This window comes from Neomonachus schauinslandi, chromosome 4 (assembly GCF_002201575.2).
Source record: "Neomonachus schauinslandi chromosome 4, ASM220157v2, whole genome shotgun sequence".
Lineage (NCBI taxonomy): Eukaryota > Metazoa > Chordata > Mammalia > Carnivora > Phocidae > Neomonachus > Neomonachus schauinslandi.
Window position 1 is genome coordinate 162,286,088 of NC_058406.1, and position 22,494 is coordinate 162,308,581.

Sequence of the window (22,494 nt, forward strand, 5' to 3'; positions counted from 1 at the left end):
AGTATTTTATTTATTTATTTATTAAAGATTTTATTTATTTATTTGACAGAGAGAGACAGAGCGAGAGCAGGAGCACACGCAGGGGGAATAGGAGAGGGAGAAGCAGGCTTCCTGACGAGCAGGGAGCCCGATGCGGGGCTCGATCCCAGGACCCTGGGATCATGACCTGAGCTGAAGGCAGACGCTTAATGACTGAGCCACCCAGGCGCCCCAAGCCTAAGAGTATTTTAAAGAACAATGGAAAAAATGAATGCAATTGTAAGCACTTCATTTGTTGTTTAGGTATAAATTTTTATTTTCATAAACTCTACTATATCACTGACACTATTGCTTGTAATAGATGTAACCCTCAAAAAAAAAATTAAATGCTGTGAAGTATAACCACTTTAAAAATAAATTCTGAGATTATTCTTAAAACAATTTTGAACAAAACATTTCTGCTTTTTTGTCAAAAGTTGTTTATCTAAGGGGTGCCTGGGTGGCTCAGTCGTTAAGCAGTTGCCTTTGGCTCAGATCATGATCCCTGGGATGGTGCTCTGCATTGGGCTCCCTGCTCTGTGGGAAGCCTGCTTCTCCCTCTCCTACTCCCCCTGCTTGTGTTCCCTCTCTCGCGGTGTCTCTCTCTGTCAAATAAATAAAGATTAAATCTGGAGGAAATTCTGAGGGAGAGATTTATCTTAGATTTTATACAAAGAACATCCCACTAATGGTATATTAGTTATATAAACTTAAAAAAAAAAGTTGTTGATCTATGTGATGAATCACTAAATTCTACACCTGAAACTAATATTATACTGTATGTTAACTAACTAGAATTTAAATAAAACTTGAAAAAAATTGTTGAAACAAGGGCGCCTGAGTGGCTCAGTTGGTTAAGCGACTGCCTTCGGCTCAGGTCGTGATCCTGGAGTCCCTGGATCGAGTCCCGCATCGGTCTCCCTGCTCGGCAGGGAGCCTGCTTCTGCCTCTGACCTTCCCCCCTCTCATGTGCTCTCTCTCTCTCGTTCTCGCTGTCTCAAATAAATAAATTAAAAAAAAAAAAAAAAAACCTTAAAAAAAATAAAAAAAAAATTGTTGAAACATTTCACTCATAATTTTTTTCTTAGCTCTCTCAAAATAATACCGTTAAAAATAACACAGCTTACTTTAGTGTCCATTTTGAAACACTACTTGATAACTTTAACACAGAAATTTGTTTACACTTTCACTAAGGTACTATTTATAAACAATAAACTGCACATATGTAAAAGGTGCACTTTGATGAATTTTAACATATGTGTACACCGGTGAAACCAACACCATAGTCAGGAAAATGAATATACCTATCACCCCCAGCATGTAATCATATCTATCTTAGCAAACCATCCTTCCTTTTAGTTCAATACCCAAAAAACAAATAATCTCCCTTCTGTTACTATGAATTTTAGTATTTTCTAGAATTTTATATAAGTAGATTCGTGCAAAATGTATGTTTTCTTTTTTGACTTTTTTTTTGTGAGCATGATGATTTTGATTTTCATCCATATTGTTGCATGTATTAATAGTTTTTGCTTTTTTATTGATAAGTAGTATTCCATTGTGGGGATGTAGCCCATTTTTGTCTATATACTCACCTATGGATGGACATTTGGCTTGTTTCCAGTTTGGGGAGATTTTAAACAAATCTGCTATGTATACTTCTTGTTCTAGTCTTTGTCCAGACATTGGCTTTCATTTCTACTGGACAGATGTCCAGGAGTGAAGTGGTAGGATTGTATGTTAGGCACGTGTTCAAGAAACTTGCACACGATTTGATGAGCACTGGGTGTTATACGCAACCAATGAATCATTGAATGCTACATAAAAAACTAATGAGGTACTATATGTTGGTTAATTGAATTTAAATTAAAAAAAGGAACTTGGCAAAATATTTCTACTAACAGTGTATCCTAGAAGTCACGCTGTTCCACTTTCTGAAAGGCAGTATTTTTTAATCTTCACCATTCTAGTGGGCACAGAGTGGTATCTCCTCATGGTTTTAATTTGCAGAGCCTTAATAACAGTGATGGTGAGCATTTTTGTCATACTTCTTAGCCATATGTATCTCTTCTTTCGTCAAATGTCTGGTCAAATTTTTTAACTCAATTTAAATTGGATTCTTCTATTCTATTACTCAATTCTTAAGATTCATTATATATTCTGGAGACAGGTTCCTTCTACATACATATATTTGCACGTATTTCCTTCCAGTCTGTAGTTTGATTTCATTTTTTTAAACAGTTCCCTTTGATGACCAAATGTTTTTAATTTTGATGAAGTCCAATTTATCAATTATTTTCTTCTTTAATGTCTTCTTGACTTAGGGCGCTATTATAAAATACCATAAACTGAGTGACTTAAACAACAGAAATGGTTTTCTTTCAGTTTCTGAGATTGAGATTCCAATATTAGGGTACCAGCATAGTCAGGTGCTGGTGAGGAGTCTCACCCTGGCTTACAGACAGCTGCCTTCTTCTCTCTATGTGCTCACTAAGGGTTTTCTCAGTGCAAGTGCTTAGAGAGAAAGAGTAGGCTCTCCAGTGCTTCTTCTTATAAGGATACTAACCTCATTATGAAGATCTCACCCTCATGAGCTCATCTCAACCTAATTACCTCCCTAAAGCCCCATCTTCAAATACCATCATTTTGGGGTTAGGCTTTTAGCATTTAATTTTGTGAGGATATAAATATTTAATCTATAACATATAACATGCTTTTGGTCTTCTAAGAATATTAACCCTAAACTAAGGTAACTATGCTTTACTTCTTACGTTTTCTTCCAAAAGTTTTATAGCTTTAGCTTTTATATTTAGGTCTATAATCCATTTCAAGTTAATTTTTGTATATGGTATAAGATAAGTGTTGAAGGTTTTTTGTTTTGGCATGTGACTATCCAGTTGTTTCAGTTCTATTTTTTATACCTATTTATATAAAAGACCTCAAATAGCCAAAGCAATCTCAAAAAAAACAAAGCTGGAGGTATCACAAACCCAGCTTTCAAGGTATATTACAAAGCTATAGTAATCAAAACAGTATGGTACTGGCACAAAAATAGACACATTGATCAATGGAACAGTATAGACAGCCCACAAATAAACCCACGCTTATATGGTCAACTAATCTATGACAAAGAGGCAAGATTATACAACGTGGAAAGGACGGTTTTGTTTTTTTCTAGTAAATGGTGCTTGGAAAACTGGACAGCTACATGCAAAAGAATGAAATTGGACCACTTTCTTATACAATACACAACAATAAATTCAAAATGGATTAAAGACCTAAATGTGAGACCTGAGACCATAAAACTCCTAAAAGGAAACATAGCAGTAATCTCTTGGACATTGACCTTAGCAACATATTTATGGATATGTCTCTTAAGTCAAGAGGAACAAGACAAAAATAAACTACTGGGAGTACACCAAAAATAAAAAGGTTTTGCACAGCAAATAAAATCATCAACAAAACAAAAAGGGAATCCACTCAATGGGAGAAGATATTTGCAAATGATACATTTGATAAGGGGTCAATAACTCAACACCAAAACAAAAAAAAAAAAAAAAAGAAAAGGAAAGGAAAAAAGAAAAAGAAAAAACAATCCCATTAAAAAATGGTAGAGGGCCTAAATAGACATCTTTTTTCCAAAGAAGATATACAGAAGGTCAACAGACACATAAGAAGATATTCCAACATCAGTAATCACCAAGAAAATGCAAATCAAAATCACAAAGAATTATCATCTCACACTAGAGGCACTTGGATGGCTCAGTCAGTTAAGGGTCTGACTCTTGAGCTCAGTTCAGGTCTCGATCTCAGGGCTATGAGTTCAAGCCCTGCGTTGGGCTTCATGCTGGGAGTGGAGCTTAACTAAATTAAGTTAGGTGGAGCCTAATAAAAAAAAAAATAAGATATCAATATCATCTCACACCAGTCAGAATGGCTAGTATCAAAAAAACAAGAAATAACAATGCACTCCTACATTAATTGCAGCATTATTTACAATAGACACCCCAAATCAAGTGCCCCTTAATTGATGAATGAATAAAAAGATGTGTATACATACACACACAGTGGAATATATCACAAGAATGGATGAGGTCTTGCCATTTGTGACAACATAGATGGACCTAGAGGGTATTATGCTAAGTGAAATCAGTCAGACAGAGAAAGACAAATACCATATGATTTTACTTATATGTAGAATCTAAAACCAAACAAAACTAACGAACAAACAAACAAAAAACAGACAGACTCTTAAATACAGAGAACAAACTACTGGTTGCCAGAGGGAAAGTGGGTGGGGGGTTGGGCTAAACAGAGGTATAAAATTCCAGTTATAAAATAAATAAGTCACAGAGATAAAAAGTACATCCTAGGGAATATAGTCCATAATATTGTAATAATGGATGGTGACAGCTGGTGACTACACTTAATTTGGACATTGAGCAATGTACGGAATTGCCAAATCAATATGTTCTACACCTGAAACTAATATAACATTGTACATTGATACTTTAATACAAAAAGTATCAAAAATATTTTATACAATTTTTTCCATTATTCCCATAAAGTTATTTCAGTGATAGCTAAGCAAGAGATATCTCAGTGTCAAATTAATCATGTCAAAAGCAAAGAACTGGCACTACTTTCAAATCATCTCAATAAACCTCATAATTGTTCTAATGATTTGAAGACAAAGTAAACTGGGACCAAAACTTAGTTCATAAATAATGGCATTAAGGCACAGACACTAGGATTAATGAAGAATTTTGCCCATTATGGATGCATATTGTTGGTAGAAAGTAATACAAAACTCTAATATTTCTTTTTTTCTTTTCCCCTAAAAAAGCAAAGAACATATTGAATATTATTTATTCAAATGTTACTTTCTATGAGTAGACACTCTCTTAGACCCATCCATAATGTTTCCCAAGCTAATATGTTGTGAAAATAAATAAATATATTTAATTCTGAAAGCACTGATTTGTAATATAGATCTTCCCCTTTTTTCTATGTTGAAAGAACTCAATAGCAAAGAGATGACAGTGTGTTAATCAGGGCTCATTTAGTTATAAGTGATAGAAATTGAACTAGCCATGGCTTAAACAAGGAGAAGTTTATAGTCTTATATGATTGGATAAATCAAGGTCTAGTGTTCCCTCCAGATGGTTAGGAGTTTCAATTATGCCCACGGTACTGTTTTCCATTCTTTCCATTTGTTGATCCTGCCTTGTCTCTATTGGCAATTTATTGATATAGGGCAACAAAAGTTGGCCCCCACTAGCACAAGTTAAATGATTCTTAGAGGTTACAATCTCAGAAGAGATTTCCTTTCACCCAGAATCTACATCAATTGCCCTGGGTCCTGGACTGATAACCGTATCAAAGGGAATTTTGATTAGTTCAGCCCAAACCTATAGCACTATACAGAATCGGAAGAGATAAGGTTAAAGCCTAGAGTAGCTCCATTAGTAGGAAAAAATATGTAAGGGTTGCTCGGCAAGCAGAAAAACAGATTCAGACAGAGAGAGGGGAAAAAAATCTACTCCTTGGAATTAATATATACTAGAAAAAGCTGGGTTTCTTAAAAAAATAAAGTACATAGGGAATGTCAATACATTTTGAAATTATTATCTATTTCATAACTTAGAAAATAGTTTAACAATATATAAAAATAACCTTAATCCAAGAAGAGATATGAAGAGAGTTATAGCCAAAGAAAAAAATTAAAATTTGCTAAATATTTTTACCTTTAAGTAAAAAATGTCCAAATGATTTTATAGTTAAGTTCTCTCTTACTCTCAAACGTATGTTATTCAGGAATGACTTTTCCAGAGCATTGACAAACTCCCTGACATAGTCTGTGAAACTGTCACATCATAAAACTAACATAAAAAGAAACTATAGTCTAATTCATGCATTTGATTAGATGCAAAAGTTGTAATCAAACTATTAGTAAATTGAATCTGAGAGTGTATTAAAAGATCAGAAACTATGCTTAAGAAGATTTTATGCAGGAATAGTAGTTTATCCCATCATCAGGAAACCCATGAACACAGTTTAAGGAGTGACATAGTTCAATATGCACTATTGTCAATGAATGGAGAAAAGTGACTTTATCAGCTATTCTTAATAAAAACTCAGAATAAAATAGGACTGAGAAGGAACTCTGCAGATTTGGTAAAAAAAAAAAAAAAAGACTATTCTACATATCTGCATCAAATATCATGTCAATGTTGAAATAGCAAAGTCATTTTCATCCAAAGAAGAACGGGACAGAAATGCTAGCTCTCATCACTATAATTTAATATAGTTTTGGGAATTCCAATCTGTTCCTGCAATAGACCTCTGGCAACAATGTTGTTACTACTTTGGGGACAAACACAGATATGCTAAGGAACCTGGAGGGAATGAAGGGAAGCACCTGAGTCTCAAATGGCAATGTAAAGCAGTCATCCAACATCAGCATCTACTCTTCTCCAGACATGTCAGGTGAGAATAATAAACCATATTTAGGACAGTATTAGTGGGGTTTCTTATAATTTGTTCATAGATGCCTTCCCACGGTTAAAATGCCTAATTATCAAAAAATTAAATTAATAAGCATTAAATAATATGGCTAAACACTACACAGATATACAAAAATCAACAACTGTTCTTTATAATAGAAATATAATAATAAAAATAAAAAACAGTTCTTTCTAATCAGTTATAAATCCTACTGCAATCCACCAAAAAAGTAGGAAGTAGTTAGAAATAAAGCTATTATGAATGAAAAAGAGACTGCACTAAATAAGAGAAACCCGTAAAATTTAAATCTAAGAAGACAAAAGATGACTTAATGAGGACAATACATAATTATATTAATATAGACCAAAGCAATATATAAAATTGATGCAATTCTAATAAAAATTCACAACTAATTCAGCAAAATTATTTTACAATATAGATGGAGGTTAAGTGTACAAGAATTGTCATGGAAATTTGAAATAGAAAAATCATAGCAGGAAGCTCTTCCCACAAAATATTTTAAAAAGAAAACCTTAAAACTAGTGAAATTGAAGCAGTCTGGTTTGGGCAGAAAAAAAAAGTTAAATGCATCCAGGCATATATAAAAACCTTTTATGTGATAAGCATGACATTTCAATTCTGTGGGAAAATGATATCCTAATTAATAACATTGTTGGCAAAATTGTCATTACATCTAAAAGAAAAGACCCAGTCAAAATACATAAATAAATTCCAGATGAATTAAAGTTTGAAATGTTATATATATATAAACTTTAATAAAAATTATATTTATATATTATATTCAATATATTTATATTTACTATATTATTTATAAATTATTTAAATTTATAATATTTATAAATATATATTATTTATTAAATATTTAAAAGATGCACAACACAAATACAAGTAGAAATGTCATAAATAAAAGGAATGATAAATTTGATAGAACAAAGAAACCAAAAACTTGGTATTATTTCAATTTCATAGAATCAAAATAGACTGAAAGAAAATATTTGCAGTGTATGAACAAACTAAGGGATATACCCTTTATGTGCCCCAAATGCCTACAACTTGTTATGAGTACAAAGACTAAGCAAGAATGGGCTAACTTAATGTGTATATCCATCAGGATATACTAGGTTATGCTGGACTAACAAATTAACCCAGAGATTCTAGAAGATTAACAAAACAAAGTTTATATTTTGCTCATGCTACTTATTTTTTTTTTAAGATTTATTTATCTATTCGAGAGAGAGTACACACGTTTGCAAGTGGGGGGAGGGGCAGAGGGAGAGGGAGAAAGAAACTCAAGCAGGGGTTGGATCTCACCACCCTGAGATCATGACCTGAGCGGAAACCAAGAGTCAGAGGCTTAACCAATGAGCTACCCAGGTACCTCATGCTCATGCTACTTATGCTATGTAGTTGGGGAGATGGGGTGGGGTGGGGACCTCTATGCTCCATACTCCCTCAGGAACACAAACTGAAGAAGGCAATATCAATTTTTGCTGTACTACCTGGAAGATATTGCCTCCTTGTTCCTTTTGAGAGAGAACACCAATGTAATTCAATGCTTTGGCCTGGGAGTGACTACAGCCACTTATTTATATTTTAGTCATCACATGGCCACATTTCACTTCAAGAGGACAGTAAAGTATAATTCTCTGTTGACCCAGAATTAGGGGAAAAGTAGATAAATCGTGACCATTAATAATGCCTTCCAAAGAGAATGAAGCTGAAAAATTTCAAAGAGGATGAAGTCCAAGTGGCTAATAAATCTATGACAAAATGATCAACAACCTTGTAGCTATTAAATTCAATAATACTGCATTTATAACACATTAGGTTGGCAAACACCTAACAGATTAGTAGTATCCCACTTTAGGTTATAGGGAAAAGCCTCCTTTTTACACTTCTGGGAAAGTGAAAATATAAAATTTAGTAAATAATTATTCAAGATGCATTACTTATTTAAATGTCCATACTATTTTCAAAATCTGTTTCCTTAGTAAAAAAAAAAAAAAAAAGAAGAAGAAAAAAATGTATGGATACTTGTACAAGAATATATATTTCAACATTCTAATATCATGATAAAGACAATGACCCAAATGACTATTGATTCATATTTAATTACAGTGTGTACATTTTGTGGGCTATTGTATAGTCATTAGATGAATGCCACCTATCCAAACAAATTGACTAGAAAAACAGTCATGATATAATGAAAAGCAGATGAAAAGTAATATGTACAGTATACCAAAATAAAGGTAAAAGAAGAAAGGAAAGGAGAGAGAAAGAAGAGAAAGAGAGAGAAAACAGTGGGAGCAAAAGGGAAGAAAAATGTGCTCTTATAAACATAAAAATATAAAAGCTATATGCCTGAATTGGTTAAGATTTTTTCTGTATAAATTATTATATAAAATATCATCAGAAGTTATCTATGAAATGTTCTAATTAACCTCCCAAAACATTATTTGATAGGTTAAAAAAAATGATACCGGGGTGCCTGGGTGGCTCAGTTGGTTAAGCGACTGCCTTCGGCTCAGGTCGTGATCCTGGAGTCCCGGGATCGAGTCCCGCATCGGGCTCCCTGCTCGGCAGGGAGTCTGCTTCTCCCTCTGACCCTCCCCCCTCTCATGTGCTTGCTCTCTCTCATTCTCTCTCTCTCAAATAAATAAATAAAATCTTTAAAAAAAAATGATACCTCCAGCATTAAATATGCATTTTCAAGAAGATAAGTTTTTTGTTTGTTTGTTTTTATTAAATTTGAACTTCAATTTAGGTTAAACACTTGTCTGATGATCGTCTTATTTTCAAATCTTTGGTATCAATCCATCTTATCTCTGGCATATGCCCTTATTAGTAAAAACTTGCATTTGACAAACAATGGAATTTCTATTCCTCAGTTCCACAATGAAAGAAAGGGACTGTCAGTTCACTTTAAACCATAAAAATTAAATGATTCTAAATAATTAAGTAAAATAATCATCTTTCATGAACATGTTCCACTTCAAAATTTTAGGTCATCCCATAAAAGCAGATGGCTTCATCAAAATTTTAAATTCTGGCCATGTACTTTAGTTGAGAGTTATTTTAATATTTAAGTATCTAAATAAATTTAAATTTAATCTAAGATTTATAGAAATAATATAAGTTTCTAAAAGGTAGCAGTCTTAAAACATAGAGTTCACAGTCATAGCTTAATTTTGCCACACACTAGCCATGTGATCTCGAACGAATTACCTAATTTGCTCTGCCTCAATTTCTTCATCCATACAATACCCATACAACAGGGCTAATATTACCTACCTTATAGGTTTGCTGATTAAATGAGATGATGCATGTGTTTAAAACAGTACATGAGGACTCAACAAGCGCTCACTATTAACACTATATTGTTGAGAATGCACTCCATCACACAACTGAAAATCAGTCAAATAATTACGATATCTGATTTCTAAAAGCAGCAGATGATACCACTTTCAGAACTCTATGAAAGCTGGAGATTTTTCTTTATATGCTTCTGCCATGGACTTTAAGCTCTCTTACCAAATATTTCTAAAGAATATAAAGTTACCATATGGAAATAAAAATATACAGACATTTGAAATCAGGTAGCTTTTGTTGCGTATATGTGTTTTTTATGTGTAGCTGATGGGACAATGGGAGCTCAGTAGTTTAACTCAATCTTGTGGTGCCTTCATATTTTTTTACACTGATCAGGGTCTTCAACTTGTCTTCAGCCTTTAAAGTTTCTGTTTCTCAAGAACACTTAACATCTATATAGGATGTAATATTGTATAATAGAGATTATCATGAAGTCAACAAACAGAGTCTCATCTAGGCTCTGCAGTAAGTTAATGAGCTGATACTCATGTCCATTCATTCACACATTCCACAAATATTTATTGAGTGGTTATTATGTGTTAGGCATTGGGCTGGGTACTGAGAGTACAACAGTGAACAAAACAGACCAAACTTCTTATCATCATAGTGCTCACATACTAGTCGGTTTTCTGATCTGTTAAATTGAGTTAAAATTGATACCTCTCAGAGTTCTAATGAGATATAATGAGTTAATGCAGGTAAAGTGATTGCAATATACAAAGTTCTTGGTAATTATTAATTATCCTTTTAATGTTGCTTAGGTTTTCTCAGATGAAGATGAAAATACATTTAAAAAATTGTGCAGTGTTAATGGATGCTAATAGGTCCAATGGAAAAAACTATCTTCCTTTCTGGTTAATACGCATTTGAAATAATGACAATATAAAACAAGAAAACGAAACTAATGTTTCTAAGGCTAATGGGACAGGATAAATAACTAGGTTATTCTTCCCTTTTAGCAGGAACACCTAGTGTCATATCTTGAATCATAACTTGGGCAACCTCATAAATCTGCAGAGCAGGTTGGCTGTGATTTGTTATACCCAATATGGACATCACTGGTTTTAACAAGTAAGGAATAGTATTAAACTTCTTAAGAGTACAGTGGTATTTTATTCATTTCTGCTTTTGCACACAGTAATCAGCATACTTTCATGTACATAATAAATATTAAATGAATTTTAATTGAATAATAATGATTACATTTATAATAAAGAACGATTTTCTTGATTTGTAACATTTGTTGCCTTTTTATAGTTTAAGATAGTTACTGTCCAAATTCTATACAAAAAAGCACTGATAGTTCCAAAGATAAAAGCTGAAGTTCTAAAGATAATGACAACTTAATTAGGCAATTATATATCATTTTATATTCATAGATACATTTTTGGTCTCTCAGTCAATAGTATGGTCTTAAAAAAAAAAAAAAGAAAGGCCATTTTCAAACTGAGTTTTTTGGAGCACTAAGGTTTCCCTATACTCGGAGGGAATGAGGGGCAGTCTGACCATTGGGGGATGCCAATCCTCCTTCCCAACCCTTCCATCAGAGCAGTCCAGCTTTTAATTTTTTTTTTCTATTTTGGGTTTCTAAACAGAAGATTTCATTTGAAAACTTATTTTCTTTTAAAGGAAGTTTCAAACGCATGGTCATAGGCAATTAGCAAAACAGAATTTAAGAATTAAAATATATTGTAAAAAACAAAATCTAGTTACATAGTTTAGTTGCTACCTTTAAAATTAAAAAAATAAAATATACCAAAAAATACATATTTAATTTACAGGAGATTTACAGTCAATGCTATCTCATGCAAAATCTAAAGATGACAAAAAGAAGATATCTTTAGATCAAATCTGGAAAGGTTTTTTAGCAGGTGTTCCATTTAGAACCAACACACTACTTAACAGAGAGCATGGTAATTATGAAAATTATTTTTAGTAGGCAAAGTTGCTAAAGCTATCTGCACATCAAAATTTGAAACTTCTCAAAATGAACCCTGCTTCAACTCTGAGCTCAGGTTTTAAATTATGGAGAATGCAAAAATATGATTTTCTTAGTAGGAAAAAAATCATGGTAAACTAAATTTTTAAGGACATACTTTTCCCTATATTATATCACATTATACATGTTAAATCATTTGTTCAGCCTTACTAATCACTTATGATGACATAGCAAAGGGTTGCTAATGGAAATATGAAGATAGATATGACATATTTCCATCTGGTAATATAGTATGTATCTTACACAGGTCTCATACAACAGAGAAAGTGTTATTTTGTGATGAGTGGAGTTAAGAAAGTCTTCACAGAAGAAATATTTGAATTTTTTCTTGAAGGATAAGTGATGTGATGCTATTAAAATAAGAATAGGGAATCCAGAAGGAATTGTCTGAATGTCCAGAGAGGAGAGGTACGAAACAATTTGCTGGGATGGAGAATTACAGAAAATTTGATAAAATTGGACTGTAGAAAGACAAAAGGTGAAGAAAGCTGGAAGATAAGACGAGTCGAGGTTGTGGACCTTATCTCTAAGCAATGAAAAGTATGGAAACACCTACAGCAGAAATGTAATATGAAATTTCTCTGTTGCTAGAGAGCACCATTCACAGTGTGGACCTTGGATTAGAATAGATTGAAGGGAGGGAGAAGAATAAGGGCATTATTCACTAAGAATCTCCTATGTTGGTTTCAACTATCTCATCTCTGTAGATATTTGTGCTTGAATAGTTGGGTATGTTTTTCTCTGTCACTATATCATGATTTCCCTGACAGCTAATACCTGGCTCTTCTTTCTATATTCAACAACTCATTCAGAAGCCAGCACATAGCAGACCCTTAGGATTTTTTTTTTTTAATTATTTGTTGAAAACTGAGCAGAAAGAAAACAAAATAATGTTTAATTGTGCTACTTTACCATGTACTTCAGCACTTGAACTGCAGCAGAGTGGAGAGCTTTGTGAATATCAATAGAACTCCCCTACTGCTCTGACATGTCCGTGAGCTTTATTATAACTGTGTTCTTTGTTGAAGCATTATCATTAATGATTAATACAGTTTCTAAGGTTTAAACAACTGTAGGTTCTCTGACAGGTAATCTTCACCTTCTCTGACAGGTAATCTTCATCTTATTATGAAGAAAATAATAAAACCAAGAGGAATATAAGGATGACAGTTTCCTTTAGCCATTTAGAGTGGAAAATTTTTTTTTTAAATGAAAATATCAAAACATAGATACTTTCAACAAAAGCTGACTATTCTTTAAATGTTGTAATTTTGTTTTATTTACTGAGGATAGATGTGGGTTTTTAAATGGAGGAGGGGCATATTTAAAATTATAATCAGGGTAACCTTTTTATTTTTTTAACTGACATTTATATAGATTTCCTGAACTATTCAAATTAATATAGCACCAAATTTAGTCACAAGTTAAAAGCACAGGATACCTGTGTTCTGTCTCCCTGACAACATCATGCATTCAGTTCCATGTGTCCAGATATAAAGGCATGGCAAGCCAATGTTTGGAAAGGGGAACTGATTAAAAATTATTATTATGCAAGTAAGAGAATTTTACACAGCTATTGTTGAAATTGAGAAGATAGAGAATAATGAGTTTTACCACAACAGAAATAATAAAATCAAGCTACATAGTGTTCTGATGGTTTCTTATACATTTTCATTTCTTAAGGTATAGATTTCAGTTGAATTTATTAACATTTACTATTTTTTCAGTCAGAATTCTATATGCATATATATACAGTGTGTATATATTCATATATATATATATATAGTGTGTACATTTTCATATATATTTACACTGTGTATATATCCATTGTCTCTATTTGAGTTTAATCACAGTTTATCATATGTCAAGGATATTTATGATTTTATAACACTTGCCTCTATCTCTTATAAATGGAACTAAAACAAAAGATTTTGTTGTGCACAGGTAATTAAACATCAGTCTGCATCACTACCAACACTGGGTGGGCAGTAGCAATTTCGCACATCTGTGGTCTATGACTTACATAGGAATTGATAATTTGAACACCAAAACCATGTATTTGATCTGAGAGAATAACTGATAGATCCCTCCAATCCCCTCAAAAAATGGTACCCTGGATTCTTGGAGGAATTAAGTCCTTTACTTTAAGTATTAAATAATTAGTATATTATTTTTGCCAGGCAAATTGTATAAAGTATATAAAATTACACTGTCTATTCTGGGAAAGGCTAGGAGTCCAGAGTGACTAATACATAGGGATAGTACAGTGGACTGGGGAAGAGATGAGGAGTGCAAAATAGACACAGTGTAAGGGGGGAAAAAAAGGTAGGTCAATGTTTATTCAAAGAAGAGTGAAATCAACATTTATAGTTAATTTAAAAAGAGAAGTATTTTGTTAGAATATATTCTTGCTTGTGTTTTGGGAAACTTTTATTTCATAGATGCAATTAAACTTGAATTTAAAAGTATTCTCTGGTGGTATTAAGATAACATATTTCCCATAGTAGCAATTCATCATTACCTTTGTAGTTAACCTTGAAGCCAACAGATCCAACACTTTCATCTGTTTGAAGGTGCAGCCACATTTGGCTACTCATGCTCACTATCAGGTCTGGCACAAAGCTTCCAGTCAGCCTAAAAAAGAGATGGACGGAGAAGAGAGAAATGGGTTATTAAAACACTCTCTGAATGCAAATTATGAGACAGAACTGTTTCTCAATACTTTCTTGGCTAGAAAAAAACAACTGCCAGATAAACTTGCAAGACCATGCATTGATGTAATAGAACATACAGCACAATTTAGTGATCAAGATTTATTCTAAGTAAGTACCATTTCGTATGTTTAACTAGGTTAGGTCTTTCATAACCCTCAGGCAAGATACTAAATTTTAGACTATCAGAGAATCTTATACTTCTTTTTGAACTGAAAAGAAAAAGAGGATCTAAAATATCTTTATTTTTTTTAAACACCAGGAATGCTCTTCATTTTAACCTTTCAAGTTTTACAGAACTTTGTTCTAAAGAAATATTGTGAAAAATATTTAAGCACTGTGCAAAACAATAAAATGGCAAGAAATATAGTATATCCCCTTACAGTACTGATACCAGACTACATATGTCATCTATTTTTTTTTTTACTGCAAATAGTTTTATCTTAAAGAACATGCTGCTAGTTTGATGTAGCATCACTGAATCTATGCATTAATAATCTCATTCAGTAACGCTCAATTTTATAACAGTAAAAAGGGAAATTACCTCATGTTTCCTCTGTCATTAATTATGTTACAGTCACATACTTGAACCAAAGCCAAGGGTCATAAAAAGGAGGAAAGCAAATGAGTAAATAAGACCTTGGAGGGAAAAGTGTCAAGAATAGGAAGAGGAAAAAAATGGACTCACTGCTGAGTAAAATATCCATAGTGTTAGGAAAGTTTAAATTATATACTAAAAAGATAGGTTTTTAAAAGGGGGAATTCCTAAGTGTTTATGTAATTTATTGCTAAAACCATGAGGATTGCTGGGAAATTACGTGAAGAGAGAAGGTATAAAGTTTCCCTCTGTAATAAAATGGGCACCTTAAGAGAGCAGGTTTTTGGATGGAGGCTACACTACAATTAAACCAGCAGAGGGCAGCACCGATGCCCGTATCCTCGAAGTGACCCGGCAGCAAAATGCTTTGCTCATTTATCCAGCCACCCCAAAGGGTAAAATATCATCAGCAGACTGCGTTAAATATAGCTGTGTCACCAGTGTCCAGTGTTACAGAATTTATGGGAATCTATTGCAAATAAGCCCAGTTAAATATTATGAGCTAATTATGGGATCATATGTGATACTGAGGAACAACGTGAAATATAAAATACTATATTATGGAATTTTTAAGTATATTCATTGTCTTCCTGCCAAATCAAATTTAAAATTATTATAATATAAAAGATATACGTACATACATTCTCCTTTGCAATATAGGAGTATATTTGTCCTATGTATACATATCTGTGGGTACACACACACACACACACACACACAGACCCCTATCATTTGGAAAGATCTTTCAATGAAACTTTGTGGCATATGAACTTTCAATTTTCAAATTGGTGAGTTCATAAGTACTACTCTTTTGAGCTATAGCAGCGAGACAGGTTTATGGGCAAGAGTGAGAGCTCAAGCTCAGAGACATGACAGAAAGCAAAATGATTTCATTATGAAGTGGGCATGAGAGCTTAATACTACAGCTGTACATCAGATACACCATATCAAATATGCCAACGATCTGCCTCACACTAACTATTAAAAGTTAGTGTTTTCAGGAGAGGATTGCATAATTGCTCCTTCTTATGTTCTCTTATTTCCTTTTCAGTCCTGAACTTTTACCACCCTAAACCTCTAGCATTATACTGTCATTGGTTCATAAAGAACAGCTAACACATACAGGCTAAATTGTTCCCTCGCTAACTTGATTCCACATTCTTGGCTGGTGTAAGGGTAAATACAAGTCTGAAAAATAATGATAATTAAATTAAAATTTTCCCTGATGCCACAAGGGGAAGAGAAAACCCCCTTCTCTTTAGCATTTCCTTTAGGAAACTTGAAATTATAAATGACATCTGTTTATTTCAATTATATAAAAATCTTTTAAGTTAAATAAGCTTCTTGCCAATGTTGTCCCGTGAATGTCTTTCTTAAAGGCCTGGGTGACATTTCTTTGAAATGTGAACATCAAGGAGGATGTTGTCCTGTCCCCCTGTTTTTGTGGGAATTTAAGCCTAGGCATATAGATCCATGATGTAACTTCCTGCCCATCATAAAGATAGGAGTTTTACTTAAAATATTTCTGGATAAGGGCAATTAACATGCATGTAATGGACTGTATCTGCCTGACTGTACAAAAGGGTGAGATTTATTTCTTTGCAATCTCCTTGGTGGGTAGCCTATGATACACATCATAGTCTGTTTTAATGCTTATTCAATATTAAAACTGTTTTATTCTTTCTTACATTTTGTGGAGAGAATTAACTAGGTTGACAGGTGATTCTATTTTTAATTATATTTCCCCAACAATTTGGTGATGAGAATAGGATACAAATGGTAATTCTTGAATTAAATGGACCGGCTAAAAGTCTTGTGGTCACAAACAATCTAATAAGAGACCCTGGATTATAAAGTCTTTCTTCTAGGACTCTGCTTTTTTGAAATACTATCTGGATGAACCACTCTCTCAAATTCAAGATTTTATTATTTAGTAAGCCAGGGTAAATGGGCTCTAAAATCCCATCAAGATCATGATTAGGTTTGATGGTAAAAAATATGGGAAGCCTGCAGTTCTTTCTCTTAAACAGGTAATATCTCTCTATTAGGAATACACAGGAGAATCTAGTCTTTTGGGATTTTTTGCACGTTCTAGGAGGGCCTAATTCCAAGCAAATTAAATACTTGTATTTATTGGATGGATATCATTCTAAGAGGAAAGTTAAAAATGATTTAGATAGAGAAAAGACTGGGAAGAATGGAAGAAAACATGTGAGAATTCAAGGGACTTTCTCTTTCACAGAGGCCTGTCTTCCTTTCTCCTGCTGTCTCTGCTCCTTCTGCCTCTCCTGTCTCTTTATTCTTTAAATTTATAGCCCCACACTTGGGGATGTGTACTAGCTACAGTGTGGAATTCTGCAGCCAACAGATTTCGCTCATTTGATGGAGCAAGCATTTGGGGGACTAGAAGATGACCCAGCACACCAAAGATTAGCCACCATCCTCCACAACTGTGGAAGAACTAAGGGTTTGGAAGACCCACTGAAAGAGACTGCTCACAGCCTTTCCTCTAAAGGTGACCTGGGAGAAACCACAGTGTTACAGAGAGAAGACAGGTGAATCCCCTATTATTTTCCATCAACAGTTTGTTGATACTTTTTCAGGATTTAGAAGCATGGATCCAGGGGCGGATCAAAATCATCCCTTGGTTCTATTCTATCCATCTTTGTCTTGGCTTCTCTTGTTGGTTATCCAAGCTGAAATTAAGGAAAAGGGAGTAGAATGGCAAGGATGACTATTACTCAAGTCTTAGCAGTAATTACTTGGTTTGGGGACAATCTGAACAAATATGAAGAAGAAAATAAGAAGTTAAAAACTGCAGGTTAACTGTTCAGTTAAGACTATTTACAAAAGGAAATAATCTCTATAGTGGTGACCAATCTGTGAAGGGAACTGAAGAGAAAACAGTATTTTATTATTGCAAGAGGCTGCAATACTGGAAGAGGAATTGGAAAATAAAAGACTCCAAAGGATGTAGAAATTGCAGAAATAGGAATCAGGAATGTCCAGAAGGCTAAGAAATACCTGGCAAAATGGTTTAAAATTGACAGACTGAGGAAATCTCTGTGGTAGGAACTGGTGAAATGTATGTTTCAATAACTTTCCCTTCGGCTAACATATCATTGCTTTTTCTGGTAGATAGTAGTGTTACTTATTCTGTAATTTCCCCAGAAATTCCTCATTCTCCATCTGGTGATAGATCAATAGAGGTCATTGGTAGTTTGATTCAGCTTTATGCTTCTTTCTTTCCTTCTGTGGTTCCAACCTGAATAGATCCTGTGACTGAGGAACACATTTTCTTAATTTCTCCTGATTGTCCTGTAAGCCTATTGGGGAGAGATATCTTGTGCAAATTAAGACTACCATATTGTATATTCCATTTGGAGTGTCTGTGAATTGCCCTTGGAAAAAGTATCTGGTTTGGTTACTGTGTGCCTTCTGAAAGAAAAGGGATATAGCAGGGAATAGCAGGCTTATACCATGCTGGAAAAGTACCCTGAACAGAAACAAATCAGTGTATTACTTTGGGCTCAAGGAATAACAACACTGGTTTAATCTGAGATGTAGAACCAATAGAAATCACTTATCAGAAGCGTAAGTCATATGTCGAACAATACCCTTTGTTGAGGGCTCAATTAGAAGGAAAAAAACAGTTGAAAAAAATTAGAAAAACAAAGGATAATTATAAAAGAAAGGGCACTCACCCTGTAATATTAATACTGCCAAATTCCCAGTAAAGAAGTAAAGTACATACGATAAAGATCGTTAACCTTTGTACAAGATCTTTAGGAAATAAAATTGTTCCATTAATGCCTGTAGTTCCTAACACCAGAACTATTAATAACTTTGGTACCATCCTCTGCAAGGTTTTTCTCCAATCTATCTATTTCTGGTTGTTGTTATTGTTGTTGTTGTTTTTCCTAGTTCCCCTCATGGACAAGTCTAAATCTTGTTTACTTTTACTTATGAAGGAGTCCAATATTAATGGCAAAAAAAAAAAAAAAAGATACCTCAAGGATTTCAGTGCTCTCCTACTATTTCTGCAGTCATTTCTAGGAAAACTTAGAGAAAGCTCTCCCGCCAGAAGGATCCATAGGTACTCAATATATGGATGGTTTGCTGGTAGAATCAGAAACTAAAAAGCCAAGCAGAGCTGATGCTTTGCCTTTGTTACAATTCCCTCCATTCACAAGGACACAAGGCCTCACGAGATAAACTGCTACTGTCTAAGGTAAAATATTCAGGGTATCTGTGGATGGGGAAGGCCCCAAAAGGATACAATATCGGAGCCAGCCCATTTTGCAAATGAAATACCTTATTAAATAAAAACAACTTAGCCAATTTGGGGGACTAGCAAGATATTGTAGACAGTGGATTCAAACCTTTGCAGAGTGAGCAAAACCTCTGATAGAGCAATTGTGTAATGATTGCTTGGTATCGTCTCAGCGTTGGGGGATTCTGAATTTTGAAAAGCCTTTCTAGTTGTGTTGTCATGAAAATAAGGGCACCACTTTTGGAGTTTTAACTCAAAAGCAGGGATTAGACCACACTTTAATAATGTATTTCTCAGTGCTTCTGGAGGCCAGGGCACTGGGGATACTGGGACTCTGCGGTAGCAGCAGACAGACTTTTAAAAAGGCTCAGGTCCTTAGATTGAGTCACTTGACTTACTCCCATGTCCTATGTGCTGTGAGAGCTATCTCACAAGTAAGGTTCCAAATCTGTGGGTATGCCATCAGACTAGTTATAAATGGTCATTAAAAAATATATATATATACTGTTAGGAAATGCAATCTCTTAGATCCTGATTTTTGTTTTTGTTTTGTTTTGTTTTGTTTTTACCAGATCCTAATCAATTAGATGATCACAACTGTTCAATGGTAATAGAAGAAGACACTAGGCCCTGACTTGGTTTGTCTTATATTCTTGTTCATAATATTTGCAGATGGGTCACGTACTCAGGATAAAAGTGGCCAACGTAAGGCTTTGCATGGTACGCTGACTTCTTACGAAATTTTGGAAGCTTCTATTTTGCCTAGAACTAAGGTTAGCACAAGCAGCCTCATCAATAGCAATCACAAGAACTGCACCCCCATATAATATGTGTTTGTTGTCTGTCATGCAACAGAACAAATTTGGGAAAAAAAAAAACCCAGAAAATTCTATACTTTGAGGGGAAATAAAGTATCTCATGGAAAATTGATAGCTGACTTGTTAAAGGCTGTACAACTGTCTGCTCAGATCAGTAACGTCTTGTAGAGCTCACACGGGCAGAAATGAAAGCTTCTGAGGGCAATGATTTTGCGGACAGAGCTTCAAAAGCCACTGTTAAATGTGGCGGATTTCAAACTTAGAAGCCTCGCATTCAATAAAACAAGCAATTTTTATTAATTTCCAAAATATGCTTCACACACAAAAAATGTACAAATGGATTAGAAAAGGAGCTACAAGTAATTTGACTGAACTCTAGGAATTATCTAACAAAAACATTCTTAGGCCACAGTCCTTATTTCTTGGTTAGCAATGTTGTGTCATCAATATAATCATCTAAGTAAAAGAGGGATTTTTAAAGGCGCTAGACTCTTACCACATATCCCTAAAAGATGAAGTTATTCACAACATATTAAAGAGATGAAAAGTTTGCCAGCAGAATTCTTTAAATGCCACTCCCAAGGTCTGTGTAGGCAGTTTTCCCCAACCAACTTCTCTAGAATTTTGGTGGCATTTGGATTTCTAGGAATTATTTCCTGTGGAATGTAAGAGATTTTGTCTAGTTATGGTATTATGATATCTGGATGGTCTGAATAAGTTGTTTCTCTCTTCAGATGCCAATGCTCAAGCCGTGGTAAAGTCTCTCTTCATACAAACATTTTCCACTTTGGGAATACTAGAGCATAATGAATCAGAGAGAGGAAGTTATCTGATTTCTACTGCCATCCAGTATGATGCAAATATTGACAGATTCCTGTAAGATCAATCAAATGCATTTGCTAAAATTCACCAATATACTAGATTAAAATGGCCTAGAACTTTACTGCTAGCTTTGTGAAAAATTAGAGCAACCTCTGCAAGCAAGCATAATATTTTTCCCTTTGAACTTATATTTGTCAGGCTTATGAATTTGGGTCAGAGATCATGTCCTGTACCCAATTTAACTGAATGCTCTCATAAACATGTTCAATACTTCAAAGGGCTTCTTTCTTCCCCAGAAGTCCTGAGACATAAAATTTTAAGGTAAAGGACCTTGAAAGACCCACCAGAACAAGTCTGCTACCTCTATTGACCAGAAGATTCTGTCTACCTAAAGCTGTTGTAGAGGAAAGATAGGCTCTTCCCGTGCTGGAGGGACTCTTTCAAATGCTGCTGATCACCCATACAACTATCAAAGTGAAAAAAGAAAACCAAGGGAGACCCAGGCTTGCCAAGTGAAGCCAGCAGCATGTAAAGGGCTAGGCAGTGGTTCTCACAAAGGACTTGAAAATTAAATTTTCTAGAGCAACTGATGATGGCACTGAACTCAACTGAAAAAAGGTATTCTAGCTAATGTGTGATTTTCATGGACTACCTTACTGTATTATTCACAGTGGTGTTATTTCAATATCTTTTAAAAATCACATTTTATTATGGAAAAAAAAAACATGCTATTTGTTAAACTATATTTTTCTTTCTGTACTCCCAGTAATATGTCCCACAATCACTATTCCCAGACCTCTCAAAATTGTATTCCCAGTGGCCAAGACAGCCTTAATGTTCCCCTGAGCTTAACTAAACTTTAGGAGTGTTTTCTTCCTGACTACAGGGTCCTATTCTTCTTTTTTTTTTTTTTAGAGCCTTTACTTTAGAAAACTTGGAACTGTACATCTTTTCTCTACACTTCGAGAAGCAAGTTTTTATAACCCAAGAATGTGTTTCTCAAGGAGTGGGAGCCATCCCTCTGAAATATAATCATGAAACGAATTAGCACTCTGATCTTTCTGTCTGCTCAACTTTGATCAGCATCTATTAGCAGACACAGGTGACCTATTCACATTGACTAATCTCCCACCTACTGTTCTCCAGTACTTTCCCTCTAGTTTATCCCAGCTTGTAAAACCCACCCCACCTTTTATTTCAGTAGAGTTGAGTTTAATTCCTCTTCCTTATTGTAATGGTACTGACTCCTATTTCAATAGTCTTGGGCTCTATTGCAGTAGAAGTCAGTAGTCTTGAATAAAGTCTTCCCTAACTGTTTAACTAGTCTAGCATAATTTTCTCTTACACCAGTAGACACA

At 34.2% G+C, this 22,494-nt stretch overlaps 1 protein-coding gene across 3 annotated transcripts in view; it reads right to left on the reverse strand.

Moving 5' to 3' along the window:
- CSMD3 (CUB and Sushi multiple domains 3) overlaps positions 1–22,494 on the reverse strand; it is a 1,204,765-nt gene that overhangs the window by 533,778 nt on the left and 648,493 nt on the right. For all 3 annotated transcript variants that reach the window (XM_044914284.1, XM_021688378.1, XM_021688377.1), the window contains one exon: positions 14,436–14,548. In XM_044914284.1, coding sequence (XP_044770219.1) covers positions 14,436–14,548 — 113 coding nt within the window. The remainder of the gene's footprint in view (positions 1–14,435; positions 14,549–22,494) is intronic.